This window comes from Uloborus diversus, unplaced genomic scaffold (genome assembly GCF_026930045.1).
Source record: "Uloborus diversus isolate 005 unplaced genomic scaffold, Udiv.v.3.1 scaffold_218, whole genome shotgun sequence".
Classification (NCBI taxonomy): Eukaryota; Metazoa; Arthropoda; class Arachnida; order Araneae; family Uloboridae; genus Uloborus; species Uloborus diversus.
The window spans coordinates 129,319-145,983 of NW_026558371.1; the positions used below are offsets into that span (position 1 = coordinate 129,319).

At 32.3% G+C, this 16,665-nt stretch overlaps 1 protein-coding gene across 1 annotated transcript in view; it reads right to left on the minus strand.

The window, feature by feature from the left end:
- Window positions 1-1,805: 1,805 nt before the first annotated feature.
- Window positions 1,806-16,665, minus strand: part of LOC129233161 (protein SET-like) — a 44,847-nt gene continuing 29,987 nt past the window's right edge. The window contains exons 6-7 of the mRNA XM_054867235.1: window positions 15,055-15,129; window positions 1,806-4,142 (exon numbers count right to left, since the gene is read on the minus strand). Of these exons, the coding sequence (XP_054723210.1) occupies window positions 4,099-4,142; window positions 15,055-15,129 (119 nt within the window). The 3' untranslated portion in view covers window positions 1,806-4,098. The remainder of the gene's footprint in view (window positions 4,143-15,054; window positions 15,130-16,665) is intronic.

Sequence of the window (16,665 nt, forward strand, 5' to 3'; positions counted from 1 at the left end):
TTTGAATGCAGGAAAAAAAAAAGCAATTAGTTAATTTCAAAATATATAAAAGAAGAATACAACTTGGTTATAAAATTAAAGAAGCCCTTAAGTCTGAAGAAAAGAAAACCTTTATAATCTGCGGTGACAACAAATAGTATAACGACAAAAAACAAAGTTTTTTAAATTTAAAGTTCTATTTTAGCAATTAAATTAGAAACCCAAAGAAGTAATAACTTTTAAGCTTTTATAGTATTAATTCAGAAACCAAAGATTTCTTCATGAAATCGTGATTACAGTACTTAATTACTTCGAGACAATGGAATAAAGGCAAAGGAGCTAAGGCATTAATGAAGGCTTCCTCTTTGCCTGTATGGTTGTTTATTTTACGTAGCATTGAAAGCGTAAAAGGAAATTTCAAGCTAGGTAAAATAAACAACCTAACAGACACAGAAGCAATCTTAATAAGTTCATCCTGTGGTTAATAAGTAACATTCAATACTTTGACGTTGAGGAAAAAAGATGCACAAATATGCGGCAGTGTATAATCGCACCTCATTAATTTTACTTTTTTTGAACACATAATTGGCGGAAAATGCGTAGGGAATTGGAGTATTTAATTTTGTAAAGCAAAAAAAAATTTTTTTTTTCTTCATAAAATCAATTTTCCCTGATTTTTTGTTATTTTTTCAAAGTTCCCTGATATTTCCCTGATTAATAAAGTTCCCTGACTTTTCCCTGATCTCCCTGATCTGTCGCCACCCTGTGTTAACATAATAAAAGTCAATGATTAAATATTGTAAGTTTTTGAGGTTATTCAGTAAAATTGAATGTTTTTATTCATTTTATCAGTAGCATAAGAAAGGAGATGGTGTCCATGTCCAGACCCATAACTTGAAGCTCAAAATCAATTACTTAGCTCCTACAGAATATAAGTTCCTATAAAATCAACTCCTATAATGGAAATTAAAATTTTTCTCTTTTGTTTAAAATATGTTTTTCTTCACCTAAATCAATTTTATGTATATGTATGCCTACGTAAAATTTAAATAAAATTACGCCTGCATCTATTTACATTTTCAAGTAACCGAGTTGTACTTCTTGAATTAAAAATTCACCGTCAGGAAAGAATTAAAAATTTAAAGGTTGAATTCTTTCACATTTTAAATCCAATGCTTTTCATTTATTTATTTTTTGCGAAGTAGCGACTACTTTGCAAAAGTAGTTTGTAGTTGCTACATTTTAAAAAAGTAGTTGTAGTTAACTACATTTGTAATTAAGTAGTTGTAGTTTGCTACAAAAAAAAAATGTAGTTTTTCCAACCACTGCTTTTATGCCATTTTGCGACTTTCTGCCACAAATGTGGCAGAAGGGTTTTTGCCACGCTGGATCTTTTCGATTTCTACCAGTGGTTTTAAACCACCTTGGCAAACTTGCCAACCCTGAAATAAATAAGGCTGAAAAACCTAGTGCCTACAATATTTCAGTACTAAAAATTTCATCTGTAACGGGGAAAATATTAATTGGGAAGAAGAGTTTTTAAGTAGTACATTGTATTCAGGGTTTGGGTTTCTACTTGTGTTCAAGAAAGAAATTCAAGGATTTTTTTAAAGAAAATTCATGAACTACAAATCAGACCTGTCATTTACGGGGGTCGGGCAAGTCTCATACTTTGTTCATAGTGAACAAAGTATGTAAGCTCTGTTTAGTTTAGAACACTCAGTTTTTTAAATGGTTCCTAAAACACACAGAAAGAACTAGAATTTGAATTATATTTAATATTGAAGTACATAGAAGATTATTAAAGATAATAAGTCACAAACTCGTATGAAAGTCGAGTTTTTAATCAAGAAAAGAACATGGTTGTACAGACAGATGTTTCGAAATGGATGGGCTCCAGATGAAGCGAATAAAGAACAAATGCTGACATAGATCGTTGCCATATTTTACAAGACAAAAATTACATTCCATGTGTAGATACACTGGATATTTAATGCCAATTAAATGTCTGTATTCCATGCACACTGGTCAAATGAACATGGAGGGGAAGAAATGTAAAAACGGAATGAATGTTTTTCTTCTGAAATTTTGCTTTACTTGAGGTGCTTTGTAACTACAATGTCAACCTAAGTCACTCCTTCACCCAGAAAAATATGTACACTATACATAACACTGATCTCCATACACAGCAAAGTGCATCACTTTAGATATTAGAGGTTGGAACGACCTCTGAAAATTCAGATTTCACAATTAAAAGCTTCAGAAAACATTTCACTTTGTACAAGTGGCGATGAACATAATAAACATCATTAAAGAAATTAACTTTGCACCTAGGAATGTCTACGTAGCTTCCTGTGTTATTTAGCTACACATAATTTCATTTGCTATTTATAAAACAAGATAACCAATTAGAACCCAAGATTGCTGTAACGTTTTATGCTCCCTCCACCAGATTGGAAAGCTTGTGTAATATAGATAAATATGAGATAGCAAATTTTAATCTTCTGGGAGGGGGGGGGGGGGCACATTTAAAGTCTGTTTTTTTGGTTTCCATTTTAGCTCTTATTTTATTAGATCTTATACAGTTGAAACTTGCTTACATGAAACTCACAAGACCATGATAATTGTTTCATGTTAACCAGAATTCATCTTATCTGATTGTTAACTCACAGGACTAAACCAGTGCGTCACATAAGCGATATTTTGTTCTAAGCAATTTTGCATTAATAAAGTTTGACTGTGTATTATCTTTTGCAAAACTGATGAAGTCAAGTTAATTAAAAGTGAAAATATTTTTTCAACCACGATGGCAGCAAGTGCAGACATCAATAAAAATATACATGAAGTGTTTATTTCCTTTAACAGATTTCTTTTGTAACATGCAATTATAAAAAGGAGCTATTTATATGCAAGTAATTGAAAACAATTTTTTGGAACTGTATTGCCTTTCCCGTTTGCAAATGATATACATGTGCATTAAAAAAAGGAAGTTATACACAAAGTGATGAAATTAAATGTGTATCATGAGGTGTTAAAAAAAAAAAAAAACATGAATTTATTAATGATAGTAGTGCAAATCTACTTTGAAGGAACACATATGCAATGTTTTAAACTCCCTGAATTTTCATAAAAATTACCTCCATTTTTTTCTAATCAGGAAAAGATCTTTGGCAAAAACCAGCATGATTGTCTTATTCAATAAATTAAGGTGCAGTTCATTTTTTCTCAAATACAACCAATTAAAATTTAATCAACTCATAATGAATAGCTGAATATACTTCAAATTAATCTCATTATTTTAAATTATTTTTACTGTGGTCAAAATCAACACTGATCAATTTGTATGAGTTTCTGAAAAATCAAGCACACACTATACTAAAATAAAATTTTCAGCAATGCATTGAAATCCTTAATTTTTTAGAAATACTTAGCGTGCAAAATTCTGTACGGTAAAAAGCAATGTTTGATGACAAAAACTCATTACCTTAAAAATAAAGAAATTAAATTAAAAATCTATGAACAAATTCTTTAATGCAGATGAAATATATCTTACAATTTTTAAGGTGATTTTTTTAATGACACAGATTTTTTCAAAATAAGATAAACAGTTTAAATCAAAACTTCAATGAAATATATTACACTAAAGACAGATATCAAGACAGAGCAACAGAATCATATCACAAATAAAATCCAGTTTGAGAATCATAAAAAATTTAAAAGTTGGGGAAAATTTACAGTTATATAATCCCTATCTCCTGATAGAGTAAATAATTTACATAAATCAAGTGCTCACTCAGAACCTAATTAACGAGCAAATGCTATAATTTACGACTTTACTAAAGGTCAAATTCATTCAACACAATGAAGCATTTAACAGAAAGTCACTTCAAATCTTCAATAGAACAATGCAAGCCTTAAATTATGACAACAGCTGAATGTTTTCCTATAAAAATTGATGAAATTTTTAATTTTCAATTCAGTTCCATCGGTTCTTTAAAATTTGCCCTTCCCAAAAGTTTTTAGAACCTAGTGTTGGGTGATAATGTGGCCCCAAACTACGAAACACAGGTAATGTAAATGGACTGTGCTGTGTGGTGGCAGCTTCCTGATGATTCTCGTTCACTCTTCCTGTTCACCATCTGCTCCTTCTGCATCTAAATCGCCTGAAAAAGTTAAGAGAAAAAAAAGGTCCATGAAAGAACTTCAAATATCTTGAAATGTTTTTACATATTGCAGATTTTGTTTTTTATTACTGCAAAAGTAAATAGGGGTGATAATTTATTTTTACATATGTAATTTTGTTGTATGAGATGCTTTTTCTAACAACTCGCTAGTTTTTGATGTGAACTGCTGGCATTAGTACCCATCCATCGATTGTGCTTAATTCTTTACGAATAAAATGTTAATGATTTCAGTAGTCTTTTCAATTCATTAATTATTTTTAAAAGTAAATATTCAAAATACTTCTTTCTTTTTCTTATGAAATGATTTTTTTTTAACATTTATGCCTACTAGGTGCCTTATTTCCAATTACTTTGGTGCTTTTTATTGACTCTCATGCAGTTTTGTAGGCTCGTTCATAGCAAAAAGCAAATAACTTTTAGCTTTACAAAAAAAAAAAAAAAAATATTTTAGTTTGAAAACAAAAAATGTAAAATTTAAATAATTATTAGTTTAAGATTGTAATATTTTCCCTAAAATAAGAAACTATTAATTAATAATTATCACCAAACTAAATTTTAAGTAAAATATAAAAAACTTTGGCTTACGTCATAAAAACAACTTTTAACTACAAAAATAATTTATTTGTTGGTGGCAAAAAGATTGAAATTTCTAACACAGCATGCAATTTTGCAAGAAGCACATTTTAAAAGTTGGAAAAATTTAAAAATGAACTTTGTCATCCTGAAAATTCAATTGAAGCACTAAATATCTTTATAAAAAAATTCATAAAACTTAATCCCATGTTCAAAATTTTGAGGAATGGAAAATATGGGGAGACCCATGGAAGGGTAGACGAAAAAATGCATGGAACCAACTAAGGTTTGTTATCTACTTGCACTTTAGGATAAAGGCGGAATCTCAGGGAGAGAATAAAGGGGAGAAGGGTTGGGGGGGGGGGGGGTGCTCATCAATGAAAAGAAATAGCAAAAACCAATTACAGTTAATAAGTTTGATTATCCCACAGAATGGTGTGGTAGATTTTCAGATATGGGAGAGATCAGTCAAATCAAAAATTCCCGCACGTTCAGAGGACCTGCCCTCATGGCGGAACATGTGGAACAAAAAATGGTTTCAGGGTCAGCAGTTTCCTCTATAAATGAAGGGCTAGGGCCAAGAATGTGATATGCCACATGATGTGAATTTTCAGTAGGTCAATTTTCAACTTATAAAAAAAAAATTCATACATATAGCTATTTATTTATTTTTATTTCAATTTAAGACAAATGTTGCAAATTTAAAAGGTAAAGAATTAGAAAGAAAGCTTAATAAAATACTCCACTTAATCGAATAATATTTCTTGGAACCGAAGATATTTGATTAAGCGGGATCAACAGTGTTTGAAATTGAAGTCAAAAATCGTAATTTTAGGCAATATTTCTCAATGGTAAATTAAAGGGGATTTGGAGTACCTTCCTCAAAGTTTTCCAACATTAAAGACACTTCTGAACTGTCTTTGCTGAAGGGGGTCAATAGCTTGTTCTGAAACTTTTTCGAAACTGAGGTGCTTTAAAAGTAAGAAACAGGTGTTGAAATCTTAAAAGGCCCAACTTCAGACTATTTTCAAACTGAAAGTATTTGCATCATTTTAGGCGACAAATTAAATTATTCCCATAGTTTCTTACCCTGTTGGAAGTATACGAAAGTAAAAGTAAATTCCATTTTTAATTTTGAAAAAGCATCATTGTTATCGTTTTTTTTAAGTAACTAAATTTGGAAAAAAAACATGCAAGTCTCATGGAACTTTTGAGAGAGCTTCGTAGAACCCTAGGGTTCCACGGAACACAATTTAAGAAATGCTGCTTTAGTGCGACGTTGTTAATGTTAAGGGATCGGATGTACCGCAAGGAAATTTTCTGAAATTAAAATTTTAAAGTACAAGCTTATATATAGGCTATTTTAGAGACATTAAGGAAATCAAGAATGTTTGGATAATGGATACTCAATTGGAAAACTTTGAACTCTGAAACAAGCAATTTTATGCCATCTTTGAGAACACACTTGTACATGTATTCTAACGTAGTTGTAGGCATTGGGGGGGGGGGGGGGGGGGGGGAATCCCTGTGTTTTTCTAGTGAAATATTTTCAAAATTGAAATAAATTTTAAGGGTATCTTTGATAATTTGGTGGAATGAGGAAGGTTCGGGTTCATTCATATTAAATTTTTCGATGCTCAGAATTCTCAAAATCGCATTTGAAGCCTATCTTTGCAACAAAAATGTTGTGAAGTCTTATTGTTCTCTCCTGGAGATGTTCCGGAATTAACATCGAACTTAAGGCTTTGTTTGATCATGTTAGAAAGAAAAGGGGGAAGATCAACTTTTATACCTCCCAAAATCTTTCTTGAAGTTGAAGTCCATTTTAAGCTATCTTAGAGAAGAAAATGTTAAGTGGGCTCTCCCACAGAAATTTCAAAGAACGAAATTTTAGGTTTTCTTTGGAGACGTTAGGAAAAGGAGTTTGTAGTTCGGCGCCCCACCCTCAAAACCTTTCAGAATTGAAGTTTTAAAAACGCAGTTTTAATCTTTGGAGTTGAAGACCTAAATATGAGCTGTTATTCTGTGGGTTTCTGACATTCGAAGAAAAAGCAGTGTTCAGGGTTCAGCACGGAAATTTTTCGACATTGAGGTCTAAAAATGCATTAATATCTATGGTAATATCAGATAAAAGGGTGAGTGATCCGATAGTTTTCCCGCATAAAAACACATTTTAAAGCTCTCTTTCTCAATGTTAAACAACAGAGAGAAGGTGGGAGACATTCCAAACCGAAAATTATTTAAAACTGAATATGCTAAAGCGTAATTTTAGTCTGTGTTTGATTAAGTTAAGGGACCAAACCAAATGTTGATAATTGAAATTAGCATGTCTTCAAAAGGAATTGATTAACGCATGATTCAAACTTGTCAGATAAATTTTATGCTCTCAAAAATGAGTAAACAGAAATCCTTCTCCATTTCTTTTTGAAGTAGAGAGCTCTTGTAATGAATAAGGATTCAAAGCAAACTCTGAAACGTAGAAAGCCGCTCCTGCGAGATACAATAAATTGTTCTGTGTACCTACCATTTTACATCTCCTCTCTCCCTTTCTTACTCTCATCACCATTTTCCTGAAGTTAAAAAAGGGAGATTTTGTTTAACAAATGAAAATTGGAAAAACTTCATTGTTCACTGCCTCTTGCAGGTAACCTCTATGGTATAAAAAACCAATGGTACCACGACTACATGATTTCCCACTGCCACCCCTTTCAGAGAAAAACAAGGAATTGTATTGATTTGTTATCAAGAAAAGCTCGTTTGGTTTTAAAATAATTTTATTGTACTAGTGATACGAAAGTCTTACATTTCGAAGAGATTTTCATTTTGCCTGCAAATAGATTCAAAACATAATATCCTTATTGGAAAAATATGTTTATTCTTCCCTCATCAAAAGGGTCAATTTGCCACCCCTAAAAAAGTGTCGCCCAGGGCGGACCGCCCCCTCCTAGCTACGCCACTGCCTCTACCATCTAAAATTCTTGCAATCAAATCAAACACATACATGGTGGTAAAAAAAGCAAAGTGCGATTGATCGTGTTACTGTGTGCCAATCAGCGCTGTAGAGTCAAACGCAAAACGGCCGGCTCGCGACTTTGTTTTTCACCTCCCTCCCGCGTCATAGGAAGGGGAAAACCCCTAAACATAGATTGGAATATTAATTCCTTTTTATGAAATTTTCGCATTTTAATTGTAATCTAACATGCATACAACGTTAGAATTGAAAATCAAATCCTCATATAAATAACAGCCAATGATCAAATAACCTGTGTGCTTCAACAAGGGAACTCGCACCACGGCAAGATAATTTGATAATGTGTTTTTCTAAAGTTTTAACATGCCAGAGAAAGGATTTATTGTGACAAGGCTGAACTCGATCTGCTAACTTAACTGCTTTACGTCCCGCTTAAGCCGTCAACCAGAGTTGGGAAAATTTTAATTGCATGAACAATTAAAGATTAACAATTGATTAATTCATAATCATAACTACAACAACTAACAAGTGGTCAATTGTAATTGTGGAAAAATTACAATTAACGATTAATTGTTAATTCTAGTTTACTACAGTTAATAATTAATTGTAGTTCACTACAGTTAAATAATTAATTGTTAATTAAAGAGTGCTACAATTAACAATTGTTTACAACTTTATTACGAGCAATAAATTATTTACTGCAGCATATGACTTTTCTCGAAAAATCTTATAGCTCCAGCGAAATTTCCTCAGAAAAGGTATATTTAAATTAAAAATTCAAAAATATTTTTTTCCTTTACTAATAAATGTCTAAATAAACATCTGAGAGAAATTTCAGAAATGTATCTTAATTAGTACATGATTAAAAAAAAAAAAAAAAACAGAGAGGTCTCTGAGACCTCACGTTCCATTCTGTATTTTGCCCTCACTTCCCCTGTTATAGGTTAAACTAAAACAATGATTTACACAAACTTAAACAGGGCAATTAATAATTTAATTGCAATTACTTTTTTGATCAATTAACAAGGTAATTGAAAAAATAATTGATTAATGCCCAACACTGCCGTCAACTATGAGCGCTATCTACTGGAGTAAGTGTTAATTCACTGGAGTTAGGGTTAAAATGGCAACCATCAAAATATCACCAAACAGGCAATGCCTTCGTTCAAATATTGAAGCAATTTTGAACCCGTATGACGAGCGACTTTCTAGTTATCCAATAGTTACGATTTCTAAAGTGAGATTACTTAAAAATCCCACTTTTTAAAAAAATCAAAAAGGATGTTTACTCTCCTTTAATGTTTAACAAGTGGATGTTGATCCTGTGCTTTCAATTTTTGAAAGCACAGAGAAGAGAGAGAATGAGGAAAAAAAAAGCTTTTTTGGTAAGTCAAAAAACTTTTCTTGGGAGGGGGTGACCCGCCCCTCCCCGGGGGAGACACCTCAACTTAATTTCAGAGTTTATAAAAATTTAAATATTTAAATTCTGAAAAATTTCCCGAATTCAGGGGTTGTGTGTGGGGGATCATATTGGAGATGGTGATCATAACCAAGGGTCTGGCCAGAGGAAATTTGGGTCCGTTAACGGACCCTTCACAAAAATCTGATCAACCAAAACGGACCTTCACAAAATCCCGACCAACCAAAACGGATCCTTCAGAAAATTCTGATAAACAAAAACGGATCTTTCACAAATTGTTTATTGGAAGAGCAAATCTCAAATCAAAATAACGCGACAATGTTTGGAACCTTTTTTAAAGTTAAATTAGAGGTATCAGCTTATACAAAATCTGCTAATTTTGCAAAAGAAAAAAAAAAGGAGCTCTTGCGTTGCTCTTGGCTCCTGCAAGCAATAAATAACTACTAAGGCCAAATAAATATAATGCTTGTTGTTGGTTTCTATGAAAGAGATTAACAGCTGAAAGTCAGTTTGGTTCATAATTTTGCTTGTTTGTTTTATGCAGCGGTGTTGTTGCAAACTTCTCTGAAAAAGTCAGTCGGAAGCACTTTTCTCCCCCGAAAGCACTTTTCTCCTCCGCTCATGATTTAATAAACAATAATATACAGCGAAACTAACTTAGAACTGTCAAGGATAGTAGGAATGGGAGGGGGGAATGTGATCGCTTCAGATAGGGTTACAAACTTAAAACTTATCACCACTTAGCGTCTGTTATTTTGGAAGAAAGTTATATGGGTTTGATTTTTCGATGCTAAAAAGGACAATTAATTTTAAATAAACTCTTTTATTTATCGAGTTTTTCTTTAGATGCCTACATTTTGAAAAGCGCAATCTTTTTACATTCGATATGAAAATCACTTTATTCTTTTTTTATGCTAACTTTGCTTTATTAGGATGCAAATAAATGATATCTCTTTATTTTTGTAGCAACGCTTATTTTAAGTTTTTAAAGTGGAATTCAATTTTCTTTTAGGAGTCAAAAATATTAATGCTGAATCGATGGTTCATTTTTTATTTTTTTTTAAATTCAACTGTGCCCAGACATTAATGATATGTTTATCATAGGACTATGAAGTGCAATTAAAATAATTTTATCAGAAATATTTATTTTACTAGCCGTCTTTTTACTTTTGATATTTTCAGTTTGAGGATTGCGATCTCTTTGCATCTGCTATGGGAATCTGATTTTTCGAATTTTCGATGTTTTGTACGCTTTGTTAAGAGGTAAACAATTTTTTTTATTTTTGTAAAAATCATGGAGTTTATGAGTTTTAAACAAAATTCTGTGTTTTTTAACAATGTCTTGGCTCAAAAAGTAAAATGCTGAACCCCTGCCTGAATTTGTTTATCATAGGATTCTAAAGTGCAATTCTAAAATAATTTTATCAGAAATATTTATTTCACCAGCCGTTTTTATACTTTTGATGTTTTCATTTTGAGGATTGCGATCTCTTTGCATTCACTGGGAATCTGATTTTTCGATGTTTTGTACGCTTTGTTAAGAGGTAAACAATTAAAAATTTATTTTTGTAAAAATCATGGAGTTTGAGTTTTAAACGAAACTCTGTCTTTTAACAATGTCTTGGTTCGAAAAGTTAAATGCTGAACCCCTGCCTGAATTTCTTTATTACAATTATTTTAAATACTATACAAACACATTTCTAGTATAATTTAACATAATATAGAATGGTAAATAAATATTGACTTGAGTAGTGTGCCCATCTCCCAGACAGAGATGCCGCCCTCCCGTACCCCCAATACTCGAAAAACACTCAAGAATGATATTCTCAATTGAAAAGAGGGAAAAAACTCAACATTAAGTGTCAATGATGCAGTTTGCGCCATCTCGAAATTAAAAAATTTCGTTTTTACAAAACAAAAAAAATTTTTTTTGCAAAATTTGATTTTTTACAAAAATAATTGATTTTTCACAAAAAACGAACCCTGTGAAAAATCCTGGACAGACCCCTGATAACAGCATTAGGTTCTAGATTGAATTCAAAGTGGACAAAGTTGAAAATTTTATGCTTGTGCCCAATTTCAAAAACTTATTTTGTTGCACTTAAGCAGAGCTTGAAAGAGGTTTTTCCGTCAGGATTGGAAAATAGCGAAGTAGATCAGCAGTGGACGGAATTTAAGGAAAAACTGGCAAAAACGGTTGGAGATTACGTTCCATTTAGGAGAAAAGGTGTTAGAACTAAAATTTGGCCCATGTGGTTCTCCAGGGAGATGAAAGAAGCTCTAAAGTATAAGCAAGCGGCTTTTGGTCAGTTTAAGGAAAGTCAGAGTGCAGATAGGCTCCAATGCTGTAAGGCAAGATGAAATTTTAAGTATTTGGTACGGATTCGGAAAAGGGAATTGGAGCAAAGGCTAGCAGATAACATTGATGGGAATCCTAAAAGATTTTCTGCTTATGCTAATTCTGGGAAAGCTTGAAATAGTCAAATTGGGCCATTGGTTGATGAGCAAGGAAATTTAATCCAAAACGATAGGGATATTGCAAATGTTCTTAACTTTTTTTCCAGTGAGTTTAACAATAACTGTATCTTAACAGTTGACACTAGCAAGAGACAAGCTATTACGAAGCTTGAGGATTGTTTTCCAGGGAGGAGGTTCTATTTCATTTGAAAAAAATTCAAGCAAGTAAAGCTCCAGGACCAGATAATATTTATCCAAAAATTTTAGTTGAATGTGCAGAAGAATTAGTGGATGTTAGTTTAAATATTTTCAATGCTTCTTATAACTCAGGGACAGTGCCAGAGGACTGGAAATTGGCTAACATAACGCCGCTCTTCAAGACAGGGTCTAAAGGTAATGCTGGGAATTATAGACCTGTAAGTCTGACTTCAGTGGTTTGTAAGATTCTCGAAACTTTGATCAAAATTAAGATTATGAATTTCTTAGACTCTAATACAGTGAAATCTGTGTATAACAATACTGTCTATAACAATAAACTTGTCTATAACTGTATTTTCCTTGGTCCCAGAAAAATGTCACCATAAATAATCAAACTGTCTATAACGATAACCTGTCTATAATAATACTTTTTTAGGCCCCAACAGTATTGTTGTAGACAGGTTTTACTGTAATCTGTTGACTAGTTTGCAGTACAGGTTCAGGAAAGGTAAATCGTGTGCTACTAATTTATTGCATTTCTACGACAATGTTACCTTGGCTTCAGATAAAAGTGTCTGTATGGTGTTTATATTGATTTTCAAAAAGCTTTTAAGATACCGCATGTTGCTCTTCCCAACAAATTAGCTGATACAGGAATAGGAGGAAAAACTTGACTTTGGGTTAGAAATTGGCTGACTGGAAGGAAACAAAGAGTAATTGTGAGGGAAAATCATTCTAAATGGAGTGATGTTTTGAGTGGGGTTAATCAGGGTTCAGTTTTAGGGTCTCTCTTGTTTACAAATAACCCATGTAAACCATGGAAACAAAGTTAGTGGGTTAAGTCAAAACTTGATTTTCTAAAAAATATGCATAGTGAAATTCATTTCACCAAACTTTTAAAGATCGAAATATTTTAATTTTTAATTAAATTGTAGCGACACTAAGTAAAGTTGCTTAATATTTTCCTCAAACTAAATTTAACAGTAAAAATTAAGACTTAAGCTTTTTAACAAACAAAAGACTTATTTCAGAACCATCATTTCTTCCGGTTATTGGGGTACCTCTTTATTGAGGTTGTGAGAAGCAAAGGGATATGAGGCAAATTCAAATACCAATGGTAGATGAACCTCTCCTCTGTCTTGGTGCAAGAGATAGTATTAGTAGCCCTGGAAGATACTGTTATACAGCATGATTTGCAAAAAATTCAATGAAAGCCTAGGGATTAATTGAATGCTTTTAAAGATAAGGCCTACCAAGTACCTTATCTTTAAAAGCATTTTACCCAAAACTTGAGAATGTCCACTTACTACCCCTACTTCTCACTACCTCAATTGTTCTAACTGCCTTATTGTAAATAGGCGGTTGATGCACGAGAGTAGGGGGTCAAAAAAGGTGTGAGGGAGAGACTAGGGGGTTATACTATAGGTTATCAATATCATTATTTTGATTATCCTCGATATAGTATGAAAACTTACAATGGATAGTAACAAACTATGGAATAGTGAAATTCTAGCTATAACCTTCGTAAAAGTACAAGGGACAGCTGCTCCTCCCACGTATGGATCACATCTTTCCTTAGAACACCTTTTGATTTTTAAAATATAGGATGATTTTTTTCTACACTTACACTTGACAGTTTTAACTCAAAGGGATGTAAAATAACCTCTGCTAGGGAAAATTACAATAAATCCTTTTAAAAGCATTAGTACATCTGAAAACAAGCTTTTGTATTCTAACACAAGATAGTTAGGTACTGAATGCAGTAGAAAATATGGAATACAAAATTGAAAATTTACTGATCTCGTTCTTCATACATCCCTCCCTGCGTACCCATCCATGTTCAGATTGTTTCATTGAGTTTCGACTCTTAAGCAGGCAGCAAAAGCTGCAATTGAAGTTCTTCTTTGTTGACAGATGTTTTTTTGTATATGTGTTAAATGTTTGTAACGCCTAAATGCCGCCTTTCAACTAAGAACTAGCCTTTCTAGATAAAACTGCTCAAATGTAATTTCTTTGCGTAAGTATTAACGTATGACGCTCTTCATACAAAAATATATGCAGTATCTTGTGCTTTTCATTCATTTCTACCCAGGAATTTTTTCGTGCCGTATTAACTTGAGTTCTATAGAACTATGGCAGAATGGAAAATTTGCCAATAAAAAGAAATTTTATTGGAATTACTGGGTAAAAAAGTATCCTCCAGAGGTAGGTAGGCACAATTTTTGAATTAAAGTTCAATTATTATTTGTCCTAATGTCTAGCTTCCCCACCATAATATCAGATTTTAGTTAACTTAGAGTTGACCGGATATAGCAAATTACATAACCAGTGCTTTATTTAGATTTCATACCTAGAATAAGCAATTTTAAAACTGAACCCCCCCCCCCTCCTCATATAATCAGATTCAATAGTCATAAAGTTTATAACAAAATAAATCTGCTTATATGAACACAATTTTGGGAAAAACAAGAGCATGAACTTTGGGGAAGGGGGAGGCTCATCCCCCTCTAAAGTGATACCCTATCGAATATTAGGTGATGCTTAAGATCCGGGAACTGCCCCCTCTTTAAACTGAAAACAATCTATTGACTAATAAAGCCATTTAAGCATTAGTTTATTGCGACCACCATTGTTTTATAAGGACACAGAATAGTTCCCCATTAGTCACCCAAGAGGACATGCTCTTCTTCCAATTATTGAGGAGCTCTAATGCTGATTGTCTGCAGAATTTAATTTAGTAGTTAGGAAGCATACTGAGGATATTATCTACATTCCTTAAACCAAAAATCTATTTAGAGGAAAAATATAGGAATGTTAAAAAAGAACTAAATCAAAATAGAATAATTGGTGTCATGTTTTATAAAGTCTTAAATGTAAAACAATCGTTAGAACTTTAATGTTCATAATTGAGAGTATAAATCTTAATATTTTGGTAAAATTTGATAGTAAAACTAGTGCTGAAAATGAAAGTTACTGTCACTACAGTGGTTATTTTACTAAATATTGCTAGAGTTGTAATGTGTCAGCTTTTCAATGTGAATGTAAGATTATGGCCACCAGTCATGCAACCGCACATGACTGGTAGTAAAGAACTTTACGATGAATGTATTTAAAAACAAAATTTTATTATGTACCTATGGAATATACATAAACTAAGACAAATATTTAACTTCCGAATGTGATGCTTGTGCGGTGTAGTCGCGAAATGTTTCAGGGGACCTCTGGAGGATGCTTACATTCACCACTGCACAGACAACCTCAAGGATTCATACCTTCACCCTCTTCAATGCCTTCTCCTGCATCTTCTTCACCTTCTTCATAAACTTCTTCCTCATCAACCTCTTCTTCTGTAACAAAAAATTATACAAAATTTTACAACAACAAAAAAAAAAAAAAAAAAAAAAAAAAAAAAAAGAGAAAATGTTACTTGCATTTTCAGATATTGTCAGTTTAAACAGTCAATATCTGGTTTTTTTTTATCGAGAGGGAGTCAGCCTAGTTGGAAACTAGGGATCTGGCTTTCCAAGCAGTGCGGAGAGGGTATGTGTTTTGAATTAAAAATATTCAACCTATGGCAACATGCGATCCTTGGCTGATTTTTTTCTTCTATCTTAAATGCAGGGGTGATTGTAACTCCATGGAAAAATACCTGAACTTTTTTTTTCAAGAAGAAAAAGTGTTTTTATGGGCATATATATACACATTACGTGTAGGTACACATCATATTATGTATATAAATAATTTAGATACCTAGTTATTTGTTGGGGTTAAAACTAGAAGTTTTATTTGAACTTCATACGTCCATGTGCATGGTGGGAATTAAATTCTTTTAATTTTTCTCATTTCTTAAAACTTTTCAAAGAATGTTTTATTTTCCTCCTATGTATCTGAATCCTTAACCATTAATTACATTCATTTACTAATACACTAAAGCCTAAAACACCAGCATTTTTTAATGATTCCTGGTTTCTTTTATGAGTACTTGTAGAAGAATGTTGCATTGCAATAATGCTTTCACACCATCATTAGCATATGTAAAGGGCTTGTTGCAAGAAACAAAAAACCAAAATCCAGCCCTCTCAATTTTTTTACATTATATTTCAATCTTTTCATTGTAGGAATCCACTCTGTTTAACCATTCCCAATTAAACTTGTTCTTCTTTTCTGCATCGATGAAGCCAATATCTTCAGATTTATCCAGATACCTCATTTTTTAAATGAGAACATGCAAAGTTCAAATAAATAAATTTATCAAACAAAAATGTAGCCAAATGAAAAGAGTTAACTAGTAAAATTTAATTAAACAAATTTATTTTTACTACGAGCATATTAATAATGATAAAGTATAATTAGAATTAGTTCAATAACAACAGAACGCAAGCAGATAAAGATCATAAACCAGAGTATAAAATAAAGAAAATCAATTCCTCCAACAGCCATAAAGAACAAAGACAGGAGTTGAAGCTCTTATCACTTTTCTCTTCCTACATTCCCCCACTTTACAAAACATGACCGTAGCTTACGCTTTATATTTATACCAAATGTCTTCTATTTGGACCTTTTCGTTTCATTAAACATCGCCCTAAATTTTACTAAAGTGGATTTTTCTGAAAATATAGATGTTCCGGTATTTTCGAAGATGAAGATACCGGAATTCAAGACGAAAATACCGAAAATCCGGTAAAATACCGGAACACAATCACCCCTGTAAATGAAAAAAACATGAACAGGGGGAAAAGTAGAAGGCGGAGACTCCTTGTAATCCCAAAACACTTAAGCTATTCCTTTTGAAAAAAATTTGGCAGTAATTTTAACAATTGATCTTTACAAACAGCACAAAAATAATCTATTGTGTGTGGTTTGTGTTTTTTAATATCTAAACA